This window comes from Lipophrys pholis, assembly GCF_963383615.2.
Source record: "Lipophrys pholis genome assembly, chromosome: 21".
NCBI classification, from domain to species: domain Eukaryota; kingdom Metazoa; phylum Chordata; class Actinopteri; order Blenniiformes; family Blenniidae; genus Lipophrys; species Lipophrys pholis.
This window is the reverse complement of record NC_137649.1, coordinates 9,814,784-9,835,077: the sequence shown is the minus strand read 5'-3', so window position 1 is coordinate 9,835,077 and position 20,294 is coordinate 9,814,784. Positions and strand designations below refer to the sequence as shown.

At 42.2% G+C, this 20,294-nt stretch overlaps 2 protein-coding genes across 2 annotated transcripts in view; one reads left to right on the top strand and one right to left on the bottom strand.

Annotated features, from left to right (window-relative positions):
• Positions 1-5,115: 5,115 nt before the first annotated feature.
• Positions 5,116-9,976, bottom strand: LOC308126711 (F-box only protein 30-like). The gene is made up of 3 exons (XM_080491282.1): positions 9,877-9,976; positions 6,370-8,443; positions 5,116-5,914 (listed from the first exon to the last, which is right to left on the bottom strand). The coding sequence occupies exons 2-3, from the start codon at positions 8,398-8,400 to the stop codon at positions 5,720-5,722; spliced, it is 2,226 nt and encodes a 741-aa protein (XP_080347408.1). The 5' UTR covers positions 8,401-8,443; positions 9,877-9,976; the 3' UTR covers positions 5,116-5,719.
• Positions 9,977-13,269: 3,293 nt separating this feature from the next.
• Positions 13,270-20,294, top strand: part of grm1a (glutamate receptor, metabotropic 1a) — a gene marked incomplete at its 3' end in the record, with an annotated part of 34,174 nt that continues 27,149 nt past the window's right edge. The window contains exons 1-3 of the mRNA XM_080490380.1: positions 13,270-13,368; positions 14,095-14,923; positions 18,176-18,425. Of these exons, the coding sequence (XP_080346506.1) occupies positions 14,194-14,923; positions 18,176-18,425 (980 nt within the window). The 5' untranslated portion in view covers positions 13,270-13,368; positions 14,095-14,193. The remainder of the gene's footprint in view (positions 13,369-14,094; positions 14,924-18,175; positions 18,426-20,294) is intronic.

Here is a 20,294-nt window from a genome sequence, read left to right as displayed (position 1 = left end):
GTATTTACTATTTTGATGCCTAAATGAAAAAAGAGACGACCCTTAAACAGTAACCATGGCAACCTTGGGTTGCGGGTCAGAGTGCATATGGCCAAATAATCGAAAATGAATACCGCTCCTCATCTAAATGCTTCTACCTATTCTGGTGAAGCTGTTGTGTTTCTGTGAAGCAGAAGCTGGACGTGAGGCAGTATGCTACTGACCTGCAATTGTGATGAGCCACAATTGCAAAATGTTGTCACTGTGTTTTCACCCAATTGAAATATCTGAGTTCTTCCAACCTGCGCATTTCACAATGTCAATAGAAAAATGCAGAGACCTTAATACAATTTGAGATGCGGTAGACAAAATAGAGTGGCATGAGAGAGATTGTTTTATCAATTTATTTTTTGGGGGGGGTAACTGAAAATATACCTTTTTATTCACATCAATGAAGGTCCTCCCTTGGGGTGGGGGAAATGATCCTACTATCAATTAATGTTATATATATTTTCTAAAATCCTGGAAAAGGTTGTAGCAAGTCAGCTATGTGACCATTTAAGCACTATTTGCATCTTTTCAGTCAGGTTTTAGAGTTAATCTCTGGACAAAGTGTAAGGATCTTCTTATGGCCTCAGAACAAGGACTTGTCTCTGTTCTTGTTCCTTTAGATCTCAGAGCTGCATTTGAAAACTATTGATCATAACATCCTACTCCAGAGACCGAAACATATCATCAGGCTTATAGGTACTGAACTGGTTTCCATCATATTTATCAGACGGATTCTACTTTATTCATGTTCATGATTACTCTTCAGCTCCTCAAACTGAAGTATGTAGTTCCAAAAGGTCCTGTATTAGGCTCTATTCTTAGATATAACAGAAGTTATTTTATAACAAAGGCTAAATTTGGCCCAAAACCTTGATTTGAGAGAGAAAATATCCCCTATGCTCATTCATGTGGAATAGTTGGGATTTCTTCTGTTAAAGTACCTTGAGATAACTGTGTCATATTTCATGGTATATAAACAAAAATATAATTGTACTGAATTATAAGCAAGAAATTGTAGAACTATATTTCGATTCAGTACGCCATTGTAGTTTGTTTTTGGGGAAAAGAAATCATTCCAGATCTGAACAACTGCAAACCGTCCTGAATATGAAGCAGAAGGCAGGCAATAAGAGCAATAACACAAGCACTTATTTTGACTGGTTTTGAATAGTTTATTTCCCATGCACTGCAAACAAACCTTCCCAAACACTCCAAACAAAAGTTGAACAAACGTTTACCAAACAGCTGAACACCATATGGATTTAATGTAAATGCCTGAAGCAACCAACAGTAAGAGATACCAATGAATGAAAGAAACACTTTTGATTAAATAACAGTTCTTATAATGTGCATTTGATGCAAAAAGACTTGCTTACTGAAAATAGCCCTTCAAATGAAAGAATAAAACAGCATTTCTTTAACCACATCATTGATGTTATTTCTTTATAATCTATTTTTATAATGGACGTGTAATTTGGAATTGTGCCGTGTCCTGCAGAAGCCGTAGACGTTTTTGATTCTTTTTATGCGTCTTTTTCATTGAGTCATGCAGATCCCACTTTTTTTTTCTTTCAGCTGTTGCATAAACCACTTTCCAAATTTATTTGTAATAAATGCAACATAGATAAATCTATCTTCCTGGTAATGAGCCAAATGGTTTACTTTGGATGTGGTACATTTTCTTTAAATGGGAAAAAGTCCCCGATAGGGAAAAAAAAAATCAACATAAAAGAAATACAAGGCTTTTCTCACTACTCAGTTTGGACAGATCTTTCTTGCTGGTGCAAACCAGAATTTCCTCCGTATGGGACAAAATCTAATCTAATCTAATCTAATCGTCTACTTTACTCTACTCTAATCTACTCTGAACAGTATTGCACATTAAAGAGTGTTGATGGGGAATAATGATAATAGACAGTGTTATTATTGGATTTTGTCAGAAAAAAAAAAGAAAATTTCTAAGACTGACCTTGTTTTTCCAAGAAGCAACGTGTGAAAACCTCAATGATTCAATGTTGGAGCTCAGTGTCTTCAACCACATTCTGGTCTGAGGGATAGTAGTGCCCCACTACTTTCCCCACAAAGCTGATGAAAACATTGCAAAGAGTAAATCTCACAGAGACGATACTACTAATGGGACAGTGGTTAGTATTCTTGCTTCAAGGTGAGAATATCAATGATTTGAGTCTGTGTTTATGGTCCTTGCTGTGCAGTGTTTTCATGTTCTCCTGGTTGATTCGTCTTTTCAAATTTCCAAAATAATTCGTTGGGTGAATTGAAAATCGTAAATTGCTGGAAGGTTTGTATGTGAGTGTATTTATGAGGTCGTGTGTCTTTCTGTGTTTGCCCTGTGATGGACTGGTGAATAGTCCAGGTAATATCTGCTCTCACCACTCGCAGAGTGGTGAGAGCAGATATTTCTACATATAAAAACTCCACCCTGGATGTTATCTGCTCTCATCACTCGCAGAGTGGAGTTAAAAACTGCCTGTGAAGCCAGACAGGTTTCATCAGCTGTCATTGCGAACAAAACATGCTGGTACATCTTGAACATTTTTCAGTGTTTAGCCATGATTAAGTTTTTATTTTGCTTTTTGCTTTTTCAAACATCTTTTTGTTGGCATTATATTCAAAATGGGCATCTATCATTGCCAAATCAATCCACTTTATTTATATAGCACTTTTTTATCCAATTAATGTAACACAAAGGGACGGAGGAACCCATGGGACCGCCCCACCAGTGGGGAACGTGGCCACCACCAGTGTAGTGACCCCTGAGAGGACATTTGGTACCACACTTCTCAGTTTCACCATTTCAAGCATTGTATTTTGTATCAAATATAACATTATCTTTATTTTCACACACACACACACACACACACACACACACACACACACACACACACACACACACACACACACACACACACACACACACACACACACACACACACACACACACACACACACACACACACTCTATCAATGTACCTGCCTTGGTTTCACTGTGTGTTTTTGGTAAGTGCTACTCAGTAATTTGTTGTTGTGTAACTGTTGTTGGTTGGGAGGTGTTTGGATTTGTGTGGTAACTGTAAATATATCACCAACACGGTTATTGTCTCTGTGCCTTCCTGCAAAACCTCCAACAGTGGAATTAGAAGCTCATGGTCCGAGCCTCCTGTCCCCATCACGTCTGCAGGTCTCTGGCTTATATTTTTCTCTCTTTCTATCCCCAAACCAGAAGAGCAAAAAGGGGCGACTTCTGAATGTGGTTTTGCAGGTTTATTCCTTTTGAAAGGGAGTTTTTCCTTCCCACTGTCCCCTATGCTTGTTCATGTGGAATTGTTGGGTTTTCCTCTGTAAAAATGCCTTGAGATGAATGTGTTGTATTTGGTGCTATCTAAATATAATTGAATTGAATCAATCCTGACGAAGAGAAAAGAGGGCGTGGTCTACCTCTCTCCCGGGGGGAACACATTGGAAAGCCTTCAACAGGGTAAGGGAGGCGCATAAATAAGCACACGAAATTCACAGTGTTTACAATAGTTGCACATTTTAAAGGATCCTATTATTGTGGCCAGCCTTGAGCACACTCATGCAAAAGTCCAGTTGTCTAATCAGCATCTTGATATGCCACACCTGTGAGGTGGACGGATTATCTCGGCAAAGGAGAAGTGCTCACTAATACAGATTTAGACATTTTTGTGAACATTGTTTTAGAGAAATAGACCTTTACATGGGAAAAGTCTTAGATGTTTGAGTTCAGCTCATTAAAAATAGGAGCAAAAACAAAAGTGTTATTTAAATTTGTTCAGTGTAGATGGAGCTCATCCGGAAGGTATTCACAGGGTTTCACTTTTTAAGGAAGTCACTAGAAATGTAACTTTTTGTTTATGTAATTTTATAGGTTTTCGTCGGTGAAAGGCCCAAAGACCGGTTCCAGGAACGTGTGAAGATCTTTATTGAGCAATTTCAGAAAGATCTGTCCAAACTGAGTAGTGAGATTGCAGAAAGAAACACTCAGCTGACCATACCATACACATATCTGGACCCAGCTCAGACAGAGAACAGCATAACTGTCTGAGAAATCCTGAGGGAGTTCAGTGAGTACTACATAACAACATGACCTTCCTCACTCTGTCTTATACAGTGGAAAGAGAGCTTGTCATGTATCAAAACATTGAGTTATTGAGGTGTTGCATGCTGGGACAAGAAGATATTACTTTCTAACATTTTCTCCGTGGGTGTGAATACATGTTTATGCAATTACAAAACTCTTCGCTTTTCCAATAAGTATTGGATATCCTTAATAAAAGGTGAGGCTGCACGCAGGATCATTAAATGTGAGCGTTTAAGAAAAACTGACTACTCTATCTTTTATAAAGCCCCCATTCCACTTGGTCTGACTTCTTATCTACACCTAGTTTATCAAAGGAAACACCGTATGCTCTACTTTGTGACATTTACAGGAATCATACGGCCAGGAGGCGTTCAACTCGGGACTTTCAGGAGGTGATGACACACCTCGACTGAGCCAACTGCTCAGAAACTCACTTGGTATGCGTTGTCTGGTATCCCCAGACAAAAACTATTGTATGTACCCCAAGTGAACGTCTCTAAATGACAGTCCTGCAAATAGACTGTCCAAGATGTATTCTAACAGATACTGTTTCTCATCACTCTACTCTGAATGAAGCAGGAATAGAAAGAAAACCGTTCAAATTACGGCTGGGCAAAAAAAAAAAATGGATTTATGGAATTGGTCGCTAAAACCGATTTTTACTTTGCAAGTTGCTGTTGCACTTTTGCTTAAACCTGGGTTGAATCTTGAATTTGTTGAATGACAGAGCCTTATATTGGGATTGCTTATATGCATTCTAACCGAGAATTACAGCAATAAAGCTGCACTTTTGACAATATATCTGATGTTTGCAGTCATTTTTAAGTGCATCGAAAACCATTTTTCCCCTTCTAAATCATAGTTTTTTGGGGGCCAAAACACCCTGCCCTAGTTCAAATATTGTTGCAAAGTTTGTTTGTGAAGCAAAGACCCGAAAAGTTGTACAGAAAAATCACAAGTATACAAAAGGTTGGAAAGACTTTATTAAACGCTAGCAAATTGTACGCTTCGCTGGTTTACCAGTCGAAGTCGATTTAAGTCCTGACATCATACACATACAGGCATTAAATGTGCCCTGGGGTAACATCTCTTCAAGAAGTGGAACCATTAATAGTTTAAGAGGGACTGATAAGCTGTGGCGGGGATTTGCAAATATTCTGTAAAGTGCAAGCAAAACTTCTGGTACACAGAAATAATGCAAATTAACCAACAATCTGCTTTTCCCAAGGCTACAACTGAAAGGCAGGATAGTGAACACATTTAGAATACACATCACTGTAATATCACAGAATTATATAAATCTATTATACATATTTGCATTCAAGAAAATAGAATTTATCTCACTGGACTAACAACTCCATGCAAAACTAGAACCTTTACTTTACCCCCGTCATACAGGCGCCACCCATACCAGAACTGGCAAGTTAAGAGTTACATCATTAAGGCTTTTTTCATATTAGTGTGAGACAGGAAGAATGCATTTATTTTAAAACTGAAAGCAACCAATTGCCACGTTTGTGTGACGCCGGAGTGAATCTTATGCATCTATAAGACGTCAGGTTGGGTTGGTCAGGTGTTAACGTGACGCAGGACACGGCGGAGTGATTGTCCATCTCGTGCAGTACACATGGCAGGAAGGGGTACAGGCACCGTCTTGTGCTCCACTGTGTTGAAAGGGCATTTCTTTAGATGGTTCGACATGCTGGGGATGTCAGCAAAACCCCACGACTTCACTGGGCTGAAGGCAGTGGTGAATCGCCACACCTGGAACAGAAAGTATAAATATATATTAAAACATGTAGGCACGGTTCTTACAATGATGAACCAACTGATGGTTTCATTTTATTGAGCGTTAACATATTTATGTTTACTGTATTCATATCATTGCAGTATTGACTGTGAAGCTACAGAGGGACAATTATTTTAAAACGCAGCTTGAAGAAGATCTAGTCTGCTCAGATCATTTTTCCAAAATGTGGACGACCACTGGAACAGGTTTCAAAATCAAACGTTAAAATACACCTATTGATAATCCATGTAGACCATCCATGTTGTCCAACTGTCTCTTTTAGGGAGCCTCTCTTCCAACTGAGCCTGCTGACCCCTTCTAATTATACACCAATCGCATTGCAAACTCAAAATAAGACAAGATTATGTTTTGCCAGAGCTTTGTTCTAAAATGAGGTAAATGTGTTGGCCATGGCAATGTGTTTACTTACTTTACTCTTGACCTGCCAGGACACAGTGCCATGAGAAGCAGGGCATCGTCTTTGTTCCCACTGCAGCTCCACGATGCCCCTTGTCTGGAGGAGACTGCCACAGACTTCTCTCATAGTTCGTGACACCAGTGACAGCTGGCACAAGCTGAAGCTGTCCAGAAATCCAGCTATGTGCCACAGGATCTCAATGGGCAGCCCACTGAAGTGGTCAGGTTGGGAATCGCTTGGAAGTTTCATGTTTGGGCAAGGCTGAACTCCAAAGGATCTGAGGTGCCTGTCATGGATCACCTTGGCCCCCTCGGTAGTCGGGTAAAACCTCCGCTGGGAAAACGTGCAGCCGTAATAAGCCAGCGGACAGCGGTGCTCCATCCAGCCGTTGAGACCAGCGTGGATATCACCATGAACATTTGTGAAATGGGAGGAAAACTGGTCCCGACGGAATGACTGCCCACAAACAAAGGGGAACATGTGCTGGTAGCGAGGGTTAGCAGGGAGGTAGCGGTTGTGTGGGACCGCCTCCACCTCCAGGGCTTCCAGAACGAGGCCAAGGCGGAGCGTTCGAAAGGGGCTGGGGTAGGAGATTTGTGGGGCAGCGTGGTCACAGGCAGAGGCAGAGGCCATGTCACCTACTCTAGTGTTAGTTACCAAGATGGCTGCAGGAAAAGTGAAAGTCTGTGTGCCAAAGTCGACATGGTAACCGTCGACATAGACTGTATCCGAAATTCTTCTGCACTCTCTTGACTCCTCTAAGCAGAAAAGCAAGGCAGCTGTGATCAGATCAATCTCTCCTAAACCCAAAGGGTCATCATCCTGCTCTAGGTCTGATGTATCTACCGCCTTGTCCTCCATTTTGGGTCGGAGTCTGTACAGTGACCTGTCTGGCTTGATACTTTTCCTTCCGTTATTCAACAAACATTGACCCTGGGCTCTGAAAAATGGGTAACTTTGGGCCATGCTCTGAAGCCTGAGATTGTCTGATAGTACTAATCCTCTGTCTTCAAGAAGCACATGAGCAGAACTCTGCGCCACAGCCTGTCTGATGTGCGAAGGAGAAATCACTTGATGGCTTTCCGGATCTTCTGAGACATTGGCATTCACGTTATCTTGCACATCGACAGGACAGGCCTCTACAGCTCCTGAGATTGGTCCATTACTTGTGTTTACAATCTTTGAATCTGTCCCTTTTGGGCCCTCTCCCCCACTCATACAGCTCCTACAAACAACGGGATCTTTTATTTCACTTTCATGCAAACCATCTGCAGTTGTGAGCATTGTATCTTCCGCTCCATTCTGGAGGCTTCCATTGCTGCTCAGTCTACTTCTCTGCACAGTGACGCTTGTGCTCACACACTCTCTGCCACTCTCACTCGAGCTAACAAAGTCTAAAGCAGCAGCTAAGCTTCTCGCAGTCTCAACCGTGGCCTGATACAGTTCACTGAAGTGCTCCTCGTTCAAGCCATTAATTCCGCTCAGGATTCTCTCTTTCGCTGAGCCTGGCGGGGGTGGTGAACGCAATGGTGCCGGCTGTGAAGGTGACTCAGATGTTAACCCTGAGTGGGTTGATCGCGTCTCCTTCCTCACGGAGACGAGTGGCTCTCCTTGCACTGTAGGAGCCATCGAAATCACCTTGAGAGATTCCAGCAGTGTGCGCTGGTCCTGAAGAGCGAGTGCCATGTCAAGCTGCTCCACCTCCTCCACGCCACGACTCAGGCTCTCATAGCAAGTGTAGTCCAGGCAGCTAACAGGCCACCTATTCCACTCCATGGTGCAGCACACCACTCCGGCTGGACACACCTCCAAGTGGGCATACATTTGGTTGCGTATCAGCATGGCGGGGCAGCCGTAGCCACTGTTTAGGCAGGGAATCCTCAGCAGTGGGCACATGAGGTGGTGCTCGTCAGCTTTGCAGGAGTGAAACACAGCTCCACACACCAAAGGACAGGTGGAGAGATCACAGGAAATTCCTGCTTCAGGTCGAACCATGCATCTCTGGTTGATACAGGACAGACAGTGAACATGGTCCTCCTCCATCTTGACAGCGGAGGGGGTGGAAAGCTTCTGAAGATCCACTGTCCTGTCAAATGAGAGAATGTTGTGAGTGATGCAAAAAACAAAATCTTTCTGAGAAAGATGATAAAACATTTAAATTGCACAAATGAAATGATAAAACGATACAATCAGAATGACATTCCAAATCCTCAAAAGCTGCTGTAACATTAGCAAACCACTAGATGTCCCTGTACTCACTACCATAAATGCCTGAAACACTGGGAGTCTATTAAAATAATTCAGGCTTTGATTAGCTCAGACAGCATGAGAAAAGATGTGGTAAAGCAGCAATAAAACTGTGATGAATAGCTGTTGTGGTGGATTACAAGCTCAAATTAACTTTTCAAAAGGGCAGTGGCATCATATCCAGCGAGGATGTGTGGTGAATGTTGCATTAATGAGCTGTGGTTTCAATACGGAAGGCAGAGTAAACCTGATCAGGTTCATTCTTTCACCATGTCTCCGAGCTGTAAAATACCAGTGAAACAGTGCCGCCACTTCACCCTGTGTAAAAGCAACTGCAGTCACGTGATGCTCCTAAAAAGCCTGTCCCATTCAAGTTCCTTATTAGGAAGCTTCCAGACTCTGTAAGGAGGTTGAAACCCCATCATCTTTCACACTGGGGACAATCTGGTCTTTCTGAGTGCATTCCCTCCCTGAAGACAACCTGAAGTATAAATAAAGCAGTGAGCAAAGCAAAACATTGTCTAACAATGTTATGAACAAATAAACTACAGAAGGTGGCCACTAACATGAAATAAATAAAAATAAAAAAAATCACACAATGCTGCTAATTGTGTCGTTTCAAAGAAATGTGCTTGAATAACAAATATGAGTATTTTTCCATGTGACATTCATTTCATAAGGTCCAGTTTTGTGAAGTTTATTTGATCCTTTGTCAAACAAATGGTAATAACGTGGAGACATTTTCTCCCTGAAGTCGAAAACAGACACTAGTTGTCTAAAAGAGCACAGACGGGTGAAAACAGCAAAACAGATTCGACTTGATACAAAACGCTGGGACCTCATATTGCTAGATGACAGAGAAAGTTGTTGCCTTGATGCTACAGTCTAATAATGACTTTACATTAATCTGCAGAGTACAAATCAAGTAACGAAGCTGAAGTTTACAGAAAGCAAACGCCACTTCAGCAAAGGACCAAACAACACAGATCTCCGGGTACAGAACACCGACTTTCACATACACCCTCCTACATCGAGTCGCTTCGCTGTCAGCAGTTTTTTTGTGAATGTAATCAACTTGTAACGGTGACAATGTGAAGCTAAGCACACAGAGCCCGGCTAATGCCGGCTAATCGTGGCTAACTCACAACAAAGCAACTCGGCAAGATAAAACAACTTTTCGTCGGCCCGTGAGATGATTCTCAGACTGTCCTCGTGTTGTCAAGACAAACCGGGATAAAACGCGTTGAAGTCTTATCCGTAAACACCACCAACCTTGTAGTTAAGTGTACTTTCCTCCGTGGACAAAGTGCTGTTGTTAGCTAGCCGTTGACATCTCTTCTCACTCAGCCTCTTTTTTTTTTCTTCTTCTTCTTCCTCACAAAACTTTATTGACACAAACAGCGCAGACAGGACACATTGGTAATGAAGCTGGGGTTTAAAGCCACATTCAATCCAATTTAGCAAACCCTGTCACTGTCATATACCACAATATTTATTTATTTATTTATTTATTTATTAAATAAAACACATCAGACTTGTCAAAACACAAACACAGAAAATTTTGATTGGCCATTTCTGTGTGATTTAATTCACAATATTTCATGTTTAACTCGTTCATATTTAAAGTGGTATAGCAACAATAATCTCTTCACATTTAATTCCATCTTTGTGACATAACAAAATTTCTACTTAAAAATGTTATTTTCACCCATTTAATGCAAATTATTAATATAATTTTTTTCTTCATGTACCTTTTAATTTTTTTCTTTTGTTCATGGATTTTATCTAACAGGAAAACATTTCATGTTTAACTATCAACCTCGTAATTATATAACGTAAGTGAAACTATTGATGAATGAAAACATTTGAAAAAAAAATCTTAAAAAGAATATGTTATTTTAAAGAAGACATTTGATGAGACTGGTCATTTTATAGGGTAGGAAAATCATGAAGTAAATATCTTCCCTGCCTTACACTCTATTACTGTGTGCAGTAACACACAACGACCAGCAGAGGTCAGAGTTGTACCATGTTTGTCTTGCAGCAAATGGTCACCATCGGACTCTTTCTTCATTCAACGTGGTTACTACAGGCAGAAGCCACGTTTAGAGGTCACGGTCACCTCCCAAACAGGCCCGCTGGAGCTGGAGGAGCTGACTCATGGACACATCAGCAGTAGTTTTGCACATACTACTGTCAGGAGGTGTTGAAACTAACCCATTTATCGGAACTATTAACATATATACCATGCAAAAGCTAGAAATAGTTGTTTGTTTATTTTTTTTCCAGTTTAGTTTAGTTTTTTGGAGAAGATAAGCAGAGAAAATTTTATAATGTATTTTTAACAGGGTCATAATAAAAAAACACAATGCTCTCACAGCATTTTAAAATTGATTTTAACGTGAAAACACTGTTGTGCAAACATTAGATGCTTGAATCAGTGATCATGCCTTTTGTATTGAAACGTGAGTTGTTGGGTAATCAGTTTTTAATATTTTCATTTTGAGCTGAAGTGTAATTCCCAATTTTGGGGGGGGGGGGGATTGTAAAAGGAGAACAAAACCCAGCAATGTCTCAGAATAATAATAATGGTTTCAAGCACATACAGAAACCATTATTCATTCACACCAGTCACACCGGTGGTGGTAAGCTAAGTTGTAGCCACAGCTGCCCAGGGGCATGCTGACAGAGGCGTGGCTGCCATTTCACGCCTATGGCCCCTCTGCCCACCACCAACATTCATGCACTATTCATGCCCATTCATATGAGGCAATGTGGGTAAAGTGCCTTGGCCAAGGACACAACGAGTGAGTTTATGCCATTGATAGGCTTACTGGTTTCTCCTTACCAATAATGCATCCTCATCTGCTTTTGTCGTTTCAATAACCTTGCGGTCCTTCCACACAGACGGTCCCCAAATAGCCCTTCGCCCCAAAGTGAGGCTGAGGCCTCCGAGTAGTTTCTCCTTCTCCAGTATGTCACATTTATTCAGGTTCAGTATCAGACGCTCGCTCCCGCTGCCCCAGGCACCAGCCGCGACAGTGTCAGTGTGACTCCTTTAAGAAGTTTATTTGTGATTTATACCGCCTGGCGTGAGTCACGACAGGACCCTACCACGTAAAGTACAAGCCCCCTGGGAGGAGACCCCAGCCCTGCTCATCGAGCTGCTTCAGGGACACCGTCCAGTAAACACAGTCAGAAACCATATGAGTGTAACACTCATTTCTACTGCAGAGGAAACACATATTCACCTTCACTTTAGTCCACAAAAGAACAACAAAAAGTCTAGATTTATTCCAATATATGCACTATTTGACACTTTTCATCATTATCTTTGGCACATCTGATGTAAACGTTTTGGTTAAAAATGAGAAAACAGAGTGTATATTGCTATTTTTTTTATGTATTTATCCTGTTTGTGTTTATGACAGTCATTGGATACATGACCAAATAAGTCTTTGTACAATTTCTTGAATGTTCTCCTAAATTTTAAATTGTAGATTAACAATGACGCAGTGGTTAGTACTCTCCCCTCACAGCGAGCAGGTCATGGGTTCAAATAAGCCTGGCCTTTCGGTGTGGACTTTACATGTTCTCCCTGTGTGTGCAGGGTTTGCGCCAAAAACATGCATGTGAGGTTAATTGGTGACCCTAAATTGTCCTTAGGTGTGAATGTAAGTGTGTGTGGTTGCCTGTCTGGGTGTTTGCCCTGTGATGGACTGGTGAACTGTCCAGGGTTGACCCTGTGTTTCCATATTCAACTGGGATTGATTCCAGCCAACCTGGACTGGATAAAGCATTGAAGAAAACTGGATGGATGGACCTTACACTGCTGGAAAGAAGCATGGAGCAGTGGGTGTGATAAGAGAGTTGTTCAAATGTGAATTGTGAAATATGTCTGATATTCCCACTTCCAGTCTGTTGCAAGTTTGCATGTTCTTTCTGTGTATGCCTGGGCTGTCTCCGGGTATTTTGTGGTTTAATCTCACAGTCCAAAAAAATATGCATTTGAAGGTATTTGGTTAAATTACCCCAAGGTACATCTATGGATAAATTAAAAGAAAAATCAACAACCTTGGTGATTAAACTGGTGACAGAAAAATTCCAACACTGGAGCAAACCCTAGAGGGCGCATTTATCTCTGCGAACTGCTCTCCGTGGTGCTGAAAACATTCAGCTGAAGTCGGATTCTTCACAGAGATGTGATGCGTGGTTCTTTCTGCTTTAACGCTTTTTAGTCCAACATCACCCTAAACTCCTTTCAGTTCAAATGGTGTTTAATGACATATGTCATGCTCAGCCGCAGGTCTTCTCCCCAGGTCCAACTAACAAATGAACGTCACTGTTTCAAGTTACTTGAAATATTGCTGCACTAGTCATGGTTAAGGCAGCTTAGGGATGCAATCTGCCCTGACTTATTCACAGAGCAAGCGACAATATGATGTAATGTTCAAGTTGTATTATATGACATCGGATTATAAATTACAGGTGTTGCTCTGGAAACGCAGGTTTAAGGGTTGAGAGACAGGGGGAAAGAAATGTGGGTTGGTTTGTTTGTTCTTGGAGGGTCCTTTATTTCACGTTTCTATGAGAGAGAGAGAGAGAGAGAGAGAGAGAGAGAGAGAGAGAGAGAGAGAGAGAGAGAGAGAGAGAGAGAGAGAGAGAGAGAGAGAGAGAGAGAGAGAGAGAGACTCAAGTAACACCGCTGAACACCACGCGCTACTGAAGACGGATGAAGGCACGCGACATGTCTCGACGATTCAGGTAAGTTTGACTCAAAAAAACATCTTTGAATAGGTATACTGATCACAACATAATGACCAATACGAGGAGATTTAAGTTGATATTTACGACTGATTCATGCGTAAAGGCTCACGTATTATTATTATTATTATTATTGTTCTCATCATCATCATCGATTTTTGTGAACTGTTTATTTTTGTCATCTTCGGCGACACGACAGATAGTAAGCAAAATACGTTTTGAACAACAGTAGGCACGGATGTCTAGTCTCCCTCTTCGTGTTAATTCACATCACATTCGGTTTGCATGGGACACTAGCTGGGTCAAGTCAACACCAATGAGGTGTGTGAGAGGATGACGAGTTCAGGCAACAGTCCCGGAGACGTCCTTGTAATGTGTTTGGAAAACGAGCTGTCCGCGGTGCTGAAATCTGGTTTCTGCCTGATTTTCTCAATGGGCAGCCAGCGACACCTATAACTGTCTTTAATAATAGTAATACGCGTCGACAGGAATGATCGACATATCCATGAGCTGTTCTTCTCAGCCAATATATTGATGGTGTGTGAGTGTGGCTTGGCTGCCTTGCTCGAAAGCACCTCGGCGGTGTTTGATGAGAGAGGCTGCCGCAGGAATGCGCTTGGGAATGAGTGTGCTAAAGTCAACTCTTTATGTATGAACGTTTGACACATCTGGCCTCGTTTCTGCTCGCCCACATGTCAAAGCAAATCCACTCTCGTTTCTCCGCAGGTGCGCGTGGATACGTCCCAGGTGTCGCGCTCGCACATCATGGCTGAGATAAACGTGGAGGCAGCGTCCGGCAGCAGATGATATGCCAGTGCTCACGCGATGTGGCACAACATGGCACGCGTAAAGATGGGTCTCCTCGCTCTTCTGTGTCTCCCCGCATGTCTCTTTCGCATCCTCGTGCTCTGCCACAGCAGGAGCGTCTCGGAGCGCTCAGTGGTCCCGCGCGCCGCCGCCCGGTCCGTGGCCCGCATGGACGGAGACGTGATCATCGGCGCGCTCTTCTCCGTCCACCACCAGCCGTCCGCGGAGAAAGTGGCCGAGAGGAAATGCGGGGACGTCCGCGAGCAGTACGGCATCCAGCGGGTGGAGGCCATGTTCCACACGTTGGACCGGATCAACGCCGACCCCGAGCTGTTGCCCAACATCAGCCTGGGCTGTGAGATCCGGGACTCCTGCTGGCACTCGTCTGTTGCCCTGGAGCAAAGCATCGAGTTCATCCGGGACTCACTCATCTCCATCCGGGATGACAAAGACGGGTCCAAGTGGTGTATTGACGGAACTCCGTCCAACCAGCCGCCTCCCTCCAAGAAACCCATCGCCGGGGTGATCGGACCAGGATCCAGCTCTGTGGCCATCCAGGTGCAGAACTTATTGCAGCTCTTCAACATCCCGCAGATTGCTTACTCGGCCACCAGCATCGACCTGAGTGACAAGACTCTGTTCAAGTACTTCCTGAGGGTCGTTCCTTCCGACACACTCCAGGCCCGGGCCATGTTGGACATCGTCAAGCGGTACAACTGGACTTATGTGTCTGCAGTGCACACAGAGGGTGAGCTCTAACACTCCACTCCACAGCTTCAAAATCATATTCAGGCATTATGTACAGTTTCTGTCAGAAGAAGAGGCTCAGATTATGTAGATATTTTTATGCAGAAGACCTTTCATGAAAAGTTTCACAAGGCCTGTGATCAGGTTACCAGGATCACCATGAAGCCTGCAAACAAAACATAATGGGGTGTAGAATTGAATTGGTCTTCAAGTGTATGGACTGCATGGTCTATGTATGGCCATGTATGCCACCAAAGTATTTTTGCGGTATCTCCACCCGTGAATATTCATATTTATTTGACTGTAAATACATTTCTCAGCTGTGCTGTCTAGCACAGTAAAGTATGTTTTCTATTGGCACACAGCTTGGTGTGCACAGCCTAATCAAAGTGGTTGGGGGACCTATTGTTGCTCCCTGCATGCTCAGGCAACGTCTTACACTCACAGAAGTAAATCAAATGAATGTTTAAAAAAAAAAAAATCAAGTTCAGTGAAGGCCCCAGTAAGACAGTGGCTTCTGATTTCACTGTTGCGAAAGACACTCATCAGCCACTTCATTAGATGTACAAGGTAATATAATCCAGTACAACAGCTCAGTTATTTTTTGCTTCTTCAAATCTTGTAGAAAAGGGAGATAGTTATGGAATCAAAGGTGTTTTTGAATATTGTAATATTGGTTTGGCCAAAGTATTGTGAATACCCTTCTGTATACTGCTGTCCAGTTTAGTTCAGTTAAATGAAAACATCTCTGGCACACTGAGCATAAACGATGCTTTGTATTTTTGTAAAGGCAGAATTTATGGCAGTATTACATCCCATTAAGTATTACAACATCCCTAAACGAAGGTGCTTGGCAGTATAGATGTGCAGGTGGTCTTCCCTTCACATTGACATGTTACACTGAGCTTTAGTATCTCGAACTAAAGTTTATTTGCTGTTAACAAAGTGACCTTTGCAAGTTTTCAAATCATGTGGATTAAAAACTGTTTTAGTATTAAAAATGTAATGTGTTTTATGGAACAGCTAAATGAACTGTACGGTTAAGAGAAAAGTTTAAAGCTAATAATAAAACGTCCAAAAATATTTCAAGTCCAAATTTCCCTGGATACACGTTAGTTGAAATATGTGCTATTCTGTCACCGCTTTGAGTTTTTTTTAATCCTTTTTTCAACCAAACAGCGCAATGGGTGAGACGGGAGGTAAAAAGAACAGACAGGTTGGGAAGACAAAGTAATTAACGTAAAGTAAATTATATCCACGGCTTTTCATTAAAATCTTGTTGAAACACAGTCAGTGATGTGCACTCAAATTATGACTGATAGGCTACATTACCCAGGATCCCCCTGAGGGGCTGCGGACTCATTGGGAGTGTACAACATCTATGGAAAGTGCTATTTTAGTCAGGTGCTGGAGATGGGCTGTGAAACAGGTGGTTATTAGATAGACGAGGAGTGGGAGTTAGGGAGGTGTAGTACCTGGAGGTATAACTAGGTGGCGTCAGCTGTCTGACCTTCAACATCCACCGACAGGAAGATCCTCTGGGAGGGAAGTGGCAGTTTGAGAGTTACCAAGAAACTGACCACGAACATTCAGGTTAAAGTGTGAGTGATAAAAGTAATATGACGCTTAATACAGACTGTAAATGTAAATGAAATCCTAAGTTTAAAAAATAAATAAATAAATAAATTAAATAAATAAATAAACAAATATCTCTCTCTCTCTCTCTCTCTCTCTCTCTCTCTCTCTCTCTCTCTCTCTCTCTCTCTCTCTCTATACAAATATATATATATATATATATCATTACATTCTTTGTTCTTTACATGCTGGTGTTCGGTAAATATACTGTCTATCCCCACACTGACTCAGAAACAAAAACAACAGCACAGAAGTTTAGAGTTTACATCTGAGATTGAGCTTTAGAATCGGTCTGACGCGGACCTCATTCTGACCTTTGAGGAGTCATATGTAAATGCCTTTGTTTGTTTTCTTCTATCTATAGTCATCTTTGGAAATGTGATCACGACGGGCTGGAGCTCATGAGTCTCCACTCTCCACCACCTCAGACAACTTATAAATGCAGCTTGTTGCCCGTGGCAACAGCTCGGATTGTGAAATTGCATAAATTACCTGTTCTGATTATCATCTGCAAGAATTGCTCAGAGTGGGGTTTTGCTGGTCATTGTCAAATGGGGCTGTCAGCTAATGTACCACCACCCACCTGTCTCATAGCCGAGATGGAAAAAGCAAAATAATTGGATATCATTATTTCCATTTACCCATAGGACAGTAAAATGAAGCAGTTGGAAATATTATCAAAGGACCATTGGAAAACCAACACACGGGCCTATTGTGTGTCACAGTAAATGCATTACTGTGATGGTTATTTGATCTGCCCTCTCTTTTTTCTTTTCTTGATAAAAACAATGTGACAAACAAATAGAGCATTTCCTCTTTTTCAGCCGTACGGGGTGAGAATCATCAAGGCCTTCAGCAATCTGGCCTCACATTAGAGCCGGTACTCATCAAATGTTTTCTGGTTTTCATAGAAAGGTTTCTTTTTTTTTTTTGTTCTGACCACACGCACATTCAAACACACGCGTCCCGTCGGACACAGGCGAGTGGATTGTGTGTGTAATCCAGCTCTCATGCTATAGAGCTGCAGGCTTTATCAACAATCCAGACCGTGACACATTAGTCCAACCCCGCGGTCCAAATGGAAATAGAAGATTTAGACTCAAACAGCTTTCCAGGGCTTTTGATTGGGATACTGCGCGGTTAAACAAGGATAGCCGTCTTCACCCCTTTTGGCTTTGATTGCAATCAGGAGCCGGTACACTCCATGACACTTATTATCAGTGGATCAGAGCTCGAGCTCAGTCGGGACTTGGACAACTACTGGGGGGGGGGGGCTTGCTTTAAGAAGAACATTGATTGTCCATGAGTGAAATAATTAAGCAGGTTTGGTTTAAAGCAATTATCATGCTATTTAATATTGTCTAAATGTTGTTAAAAGTAACAAGGCATGTAATGCTTCATCACTAAGACATGGAGTGTGCCAGTCAGAGAATAATCCCTTGTATTTTGAGCTCATTATTGGTGAAAATGCTGCTGACATGGTATGAGGGCTATATTCACAAAGGCTAATTTAAGAAATAGGATTACCAAACAGAAAATGCCCCTTAAACGTTCAAATGTTTAACCCAGTAACAACAACTTGTTTTCCTGTTGAATTGTCACTGTGCATGCTCTCCAGGAAACTACGGGGAAAGCGGCATGGAGGCTTTCAAGGAGCTGGCCTCTCAAGAAGGCCTGTGCATTGCCCACTCGGACAAGATCTACAGCAACGCAGGGGAGAAACACTTTGATCGCCTTTTGAGGAAGTTACGGGAACGTCTACCAAAAGCCCGTGTTGTGGTGTGTTTCTGCGAGGGCATGACTGTCCGAGGTCTGCTGATGGCCATGAGGCGACTTGAGGTGTACGGGGAGTTCCTCCTTATTGGCAGGTACGAATGACCGTCTACACAGACATACCTTCCACATATGCCGATGACATGATTTTCCCCAAGATGTTTGATGTCACAAACATGGTACAAACTGACCTCACCACCATACCAGCAGCCTCACCCCCTTATGTCAAGTTCAAAGTCCCAAAACTTGTTAAAACATTTGAGTAGGAGTTAAACTTTCTCAGCACAAATAAAGAGTCACGTAGCCCTGCTTGATCCAGATGCAAACAGTCTTCAGAGTCACATAAATGTTTAGTCATCCCTCCTGTAAACAATGAAAATTAGACTTCTGTGCCTCTCTTGTGTTCAGAATAAATCCCACCTCTCTCTCCCACCTCCATGGCCACAACACAGCAGCTCAACTTCTCATTGCCTTTAACAAATGGCATCAAATAACCAGAATTTCAGCTTTACTCGACTGACAGTTCAGGCACTCCCATACTTATTGACTTCTCATGACTTGTGCTCAGCCTCAAATCTTCAGGTGGCACCCTGCTTGTTGTTCCGATGAACACCAAAGATGATCAAGCTTGTCTGCTTTGGAACAAGGAGATAGGGCTCACAGACTCCATCACATCTTTAAAACGATTGTTTAACCCTTCATTGGCCATATGACTATTTCTAAAGTTGACCACATTTGGATTTTTTTTTATCTGAGCCCACAATGACAAATTTATTATAGCTGATTGGACACTCTCAAAATCAGAAATATGTTGTGAACTTGTGAACATGACTGCTTTGTTAATTCCAACCATCTTCAATGCCGCTTCATCCAGTGGTGGTGGGGCACTGGAGCCGATCCCAGCTAACAATGGCTGAGGGCAGTGTAAAAACTGGACAAACGACCAGTCCATCACAGGGCAATCACAAACACACAGAGACACACTCGGCATTAACATACAAGCATTTGAAGGTCACCAGTTAACTTGAGAGGCATGTTTCTGGACTGTGGGTGGACATCTGAGAATATGTAAAGGGAGAACATGCAAACTCCACGCAGAGTTGCTGACTTGAATCCGCAAGAATGCTGCTATGAGGCTTGAATGCTAACCACTCCACCGCTATGAATGACCTGTTATTGTTGAATATTTGAAATTACAGTTAATGGCACCATTTGAATTACAATGACTTGGTTAACACTGTAGACGCCTGTGAGATGCTGTTGTGTATATTACCAAGGCAACCAAGAGGAATGAGACCACATACCAACAGCACTGAATAGAAATGTTACCCAGCAATGAATAATTGGTTCTACTATTGCAGTCATAAATTATTGATCGAAACAATGCCTCTGGTTCATTCTCTTTTCGTATGTACCATGTCTTTTTAAAAAGGCAATATCAGTCATCTCTCATGAGGCAATCAAATATGAACATATACTTTAGTTTTGTACACATAACGTCATGCTGAACCAACCCAGAATATTAAAGAGCTTACTTTTTTAATTCTCCCTCCTTGGATATTCACCCCATCTTTTCCTCTATAATTCTCCTCTTTTACGCCTTTTCTGTCTGTTAATCAGGGCTGAGTGGCAGCGACTGTCGCCATAATCTTAGTCATTAGAAAAGGTCTCACACTCTTGCAGGGTGTCGTATTACACCATGAAATCATCCACAACCAGCACTCACAGTTGTCATTAAAAGTCACAGCATAGTTTGATGCTGCTTTTCAGTTCATTCACGCAACGTCTCCCCTGCAACATTTCAGAGGAGGAGGAGGAGGAGGAGAATTCTGGCATCTGTCTGTTGTCATGTTACATGAGAGGAAAATGAACAAGGCAGCCAGGAAGAGCAAAGCGTCTTGCTGAGCCAAGCACTATTTGTCAGAGATGTTCTGAACACTGTATGGGTACAGCTCAAATTCAGA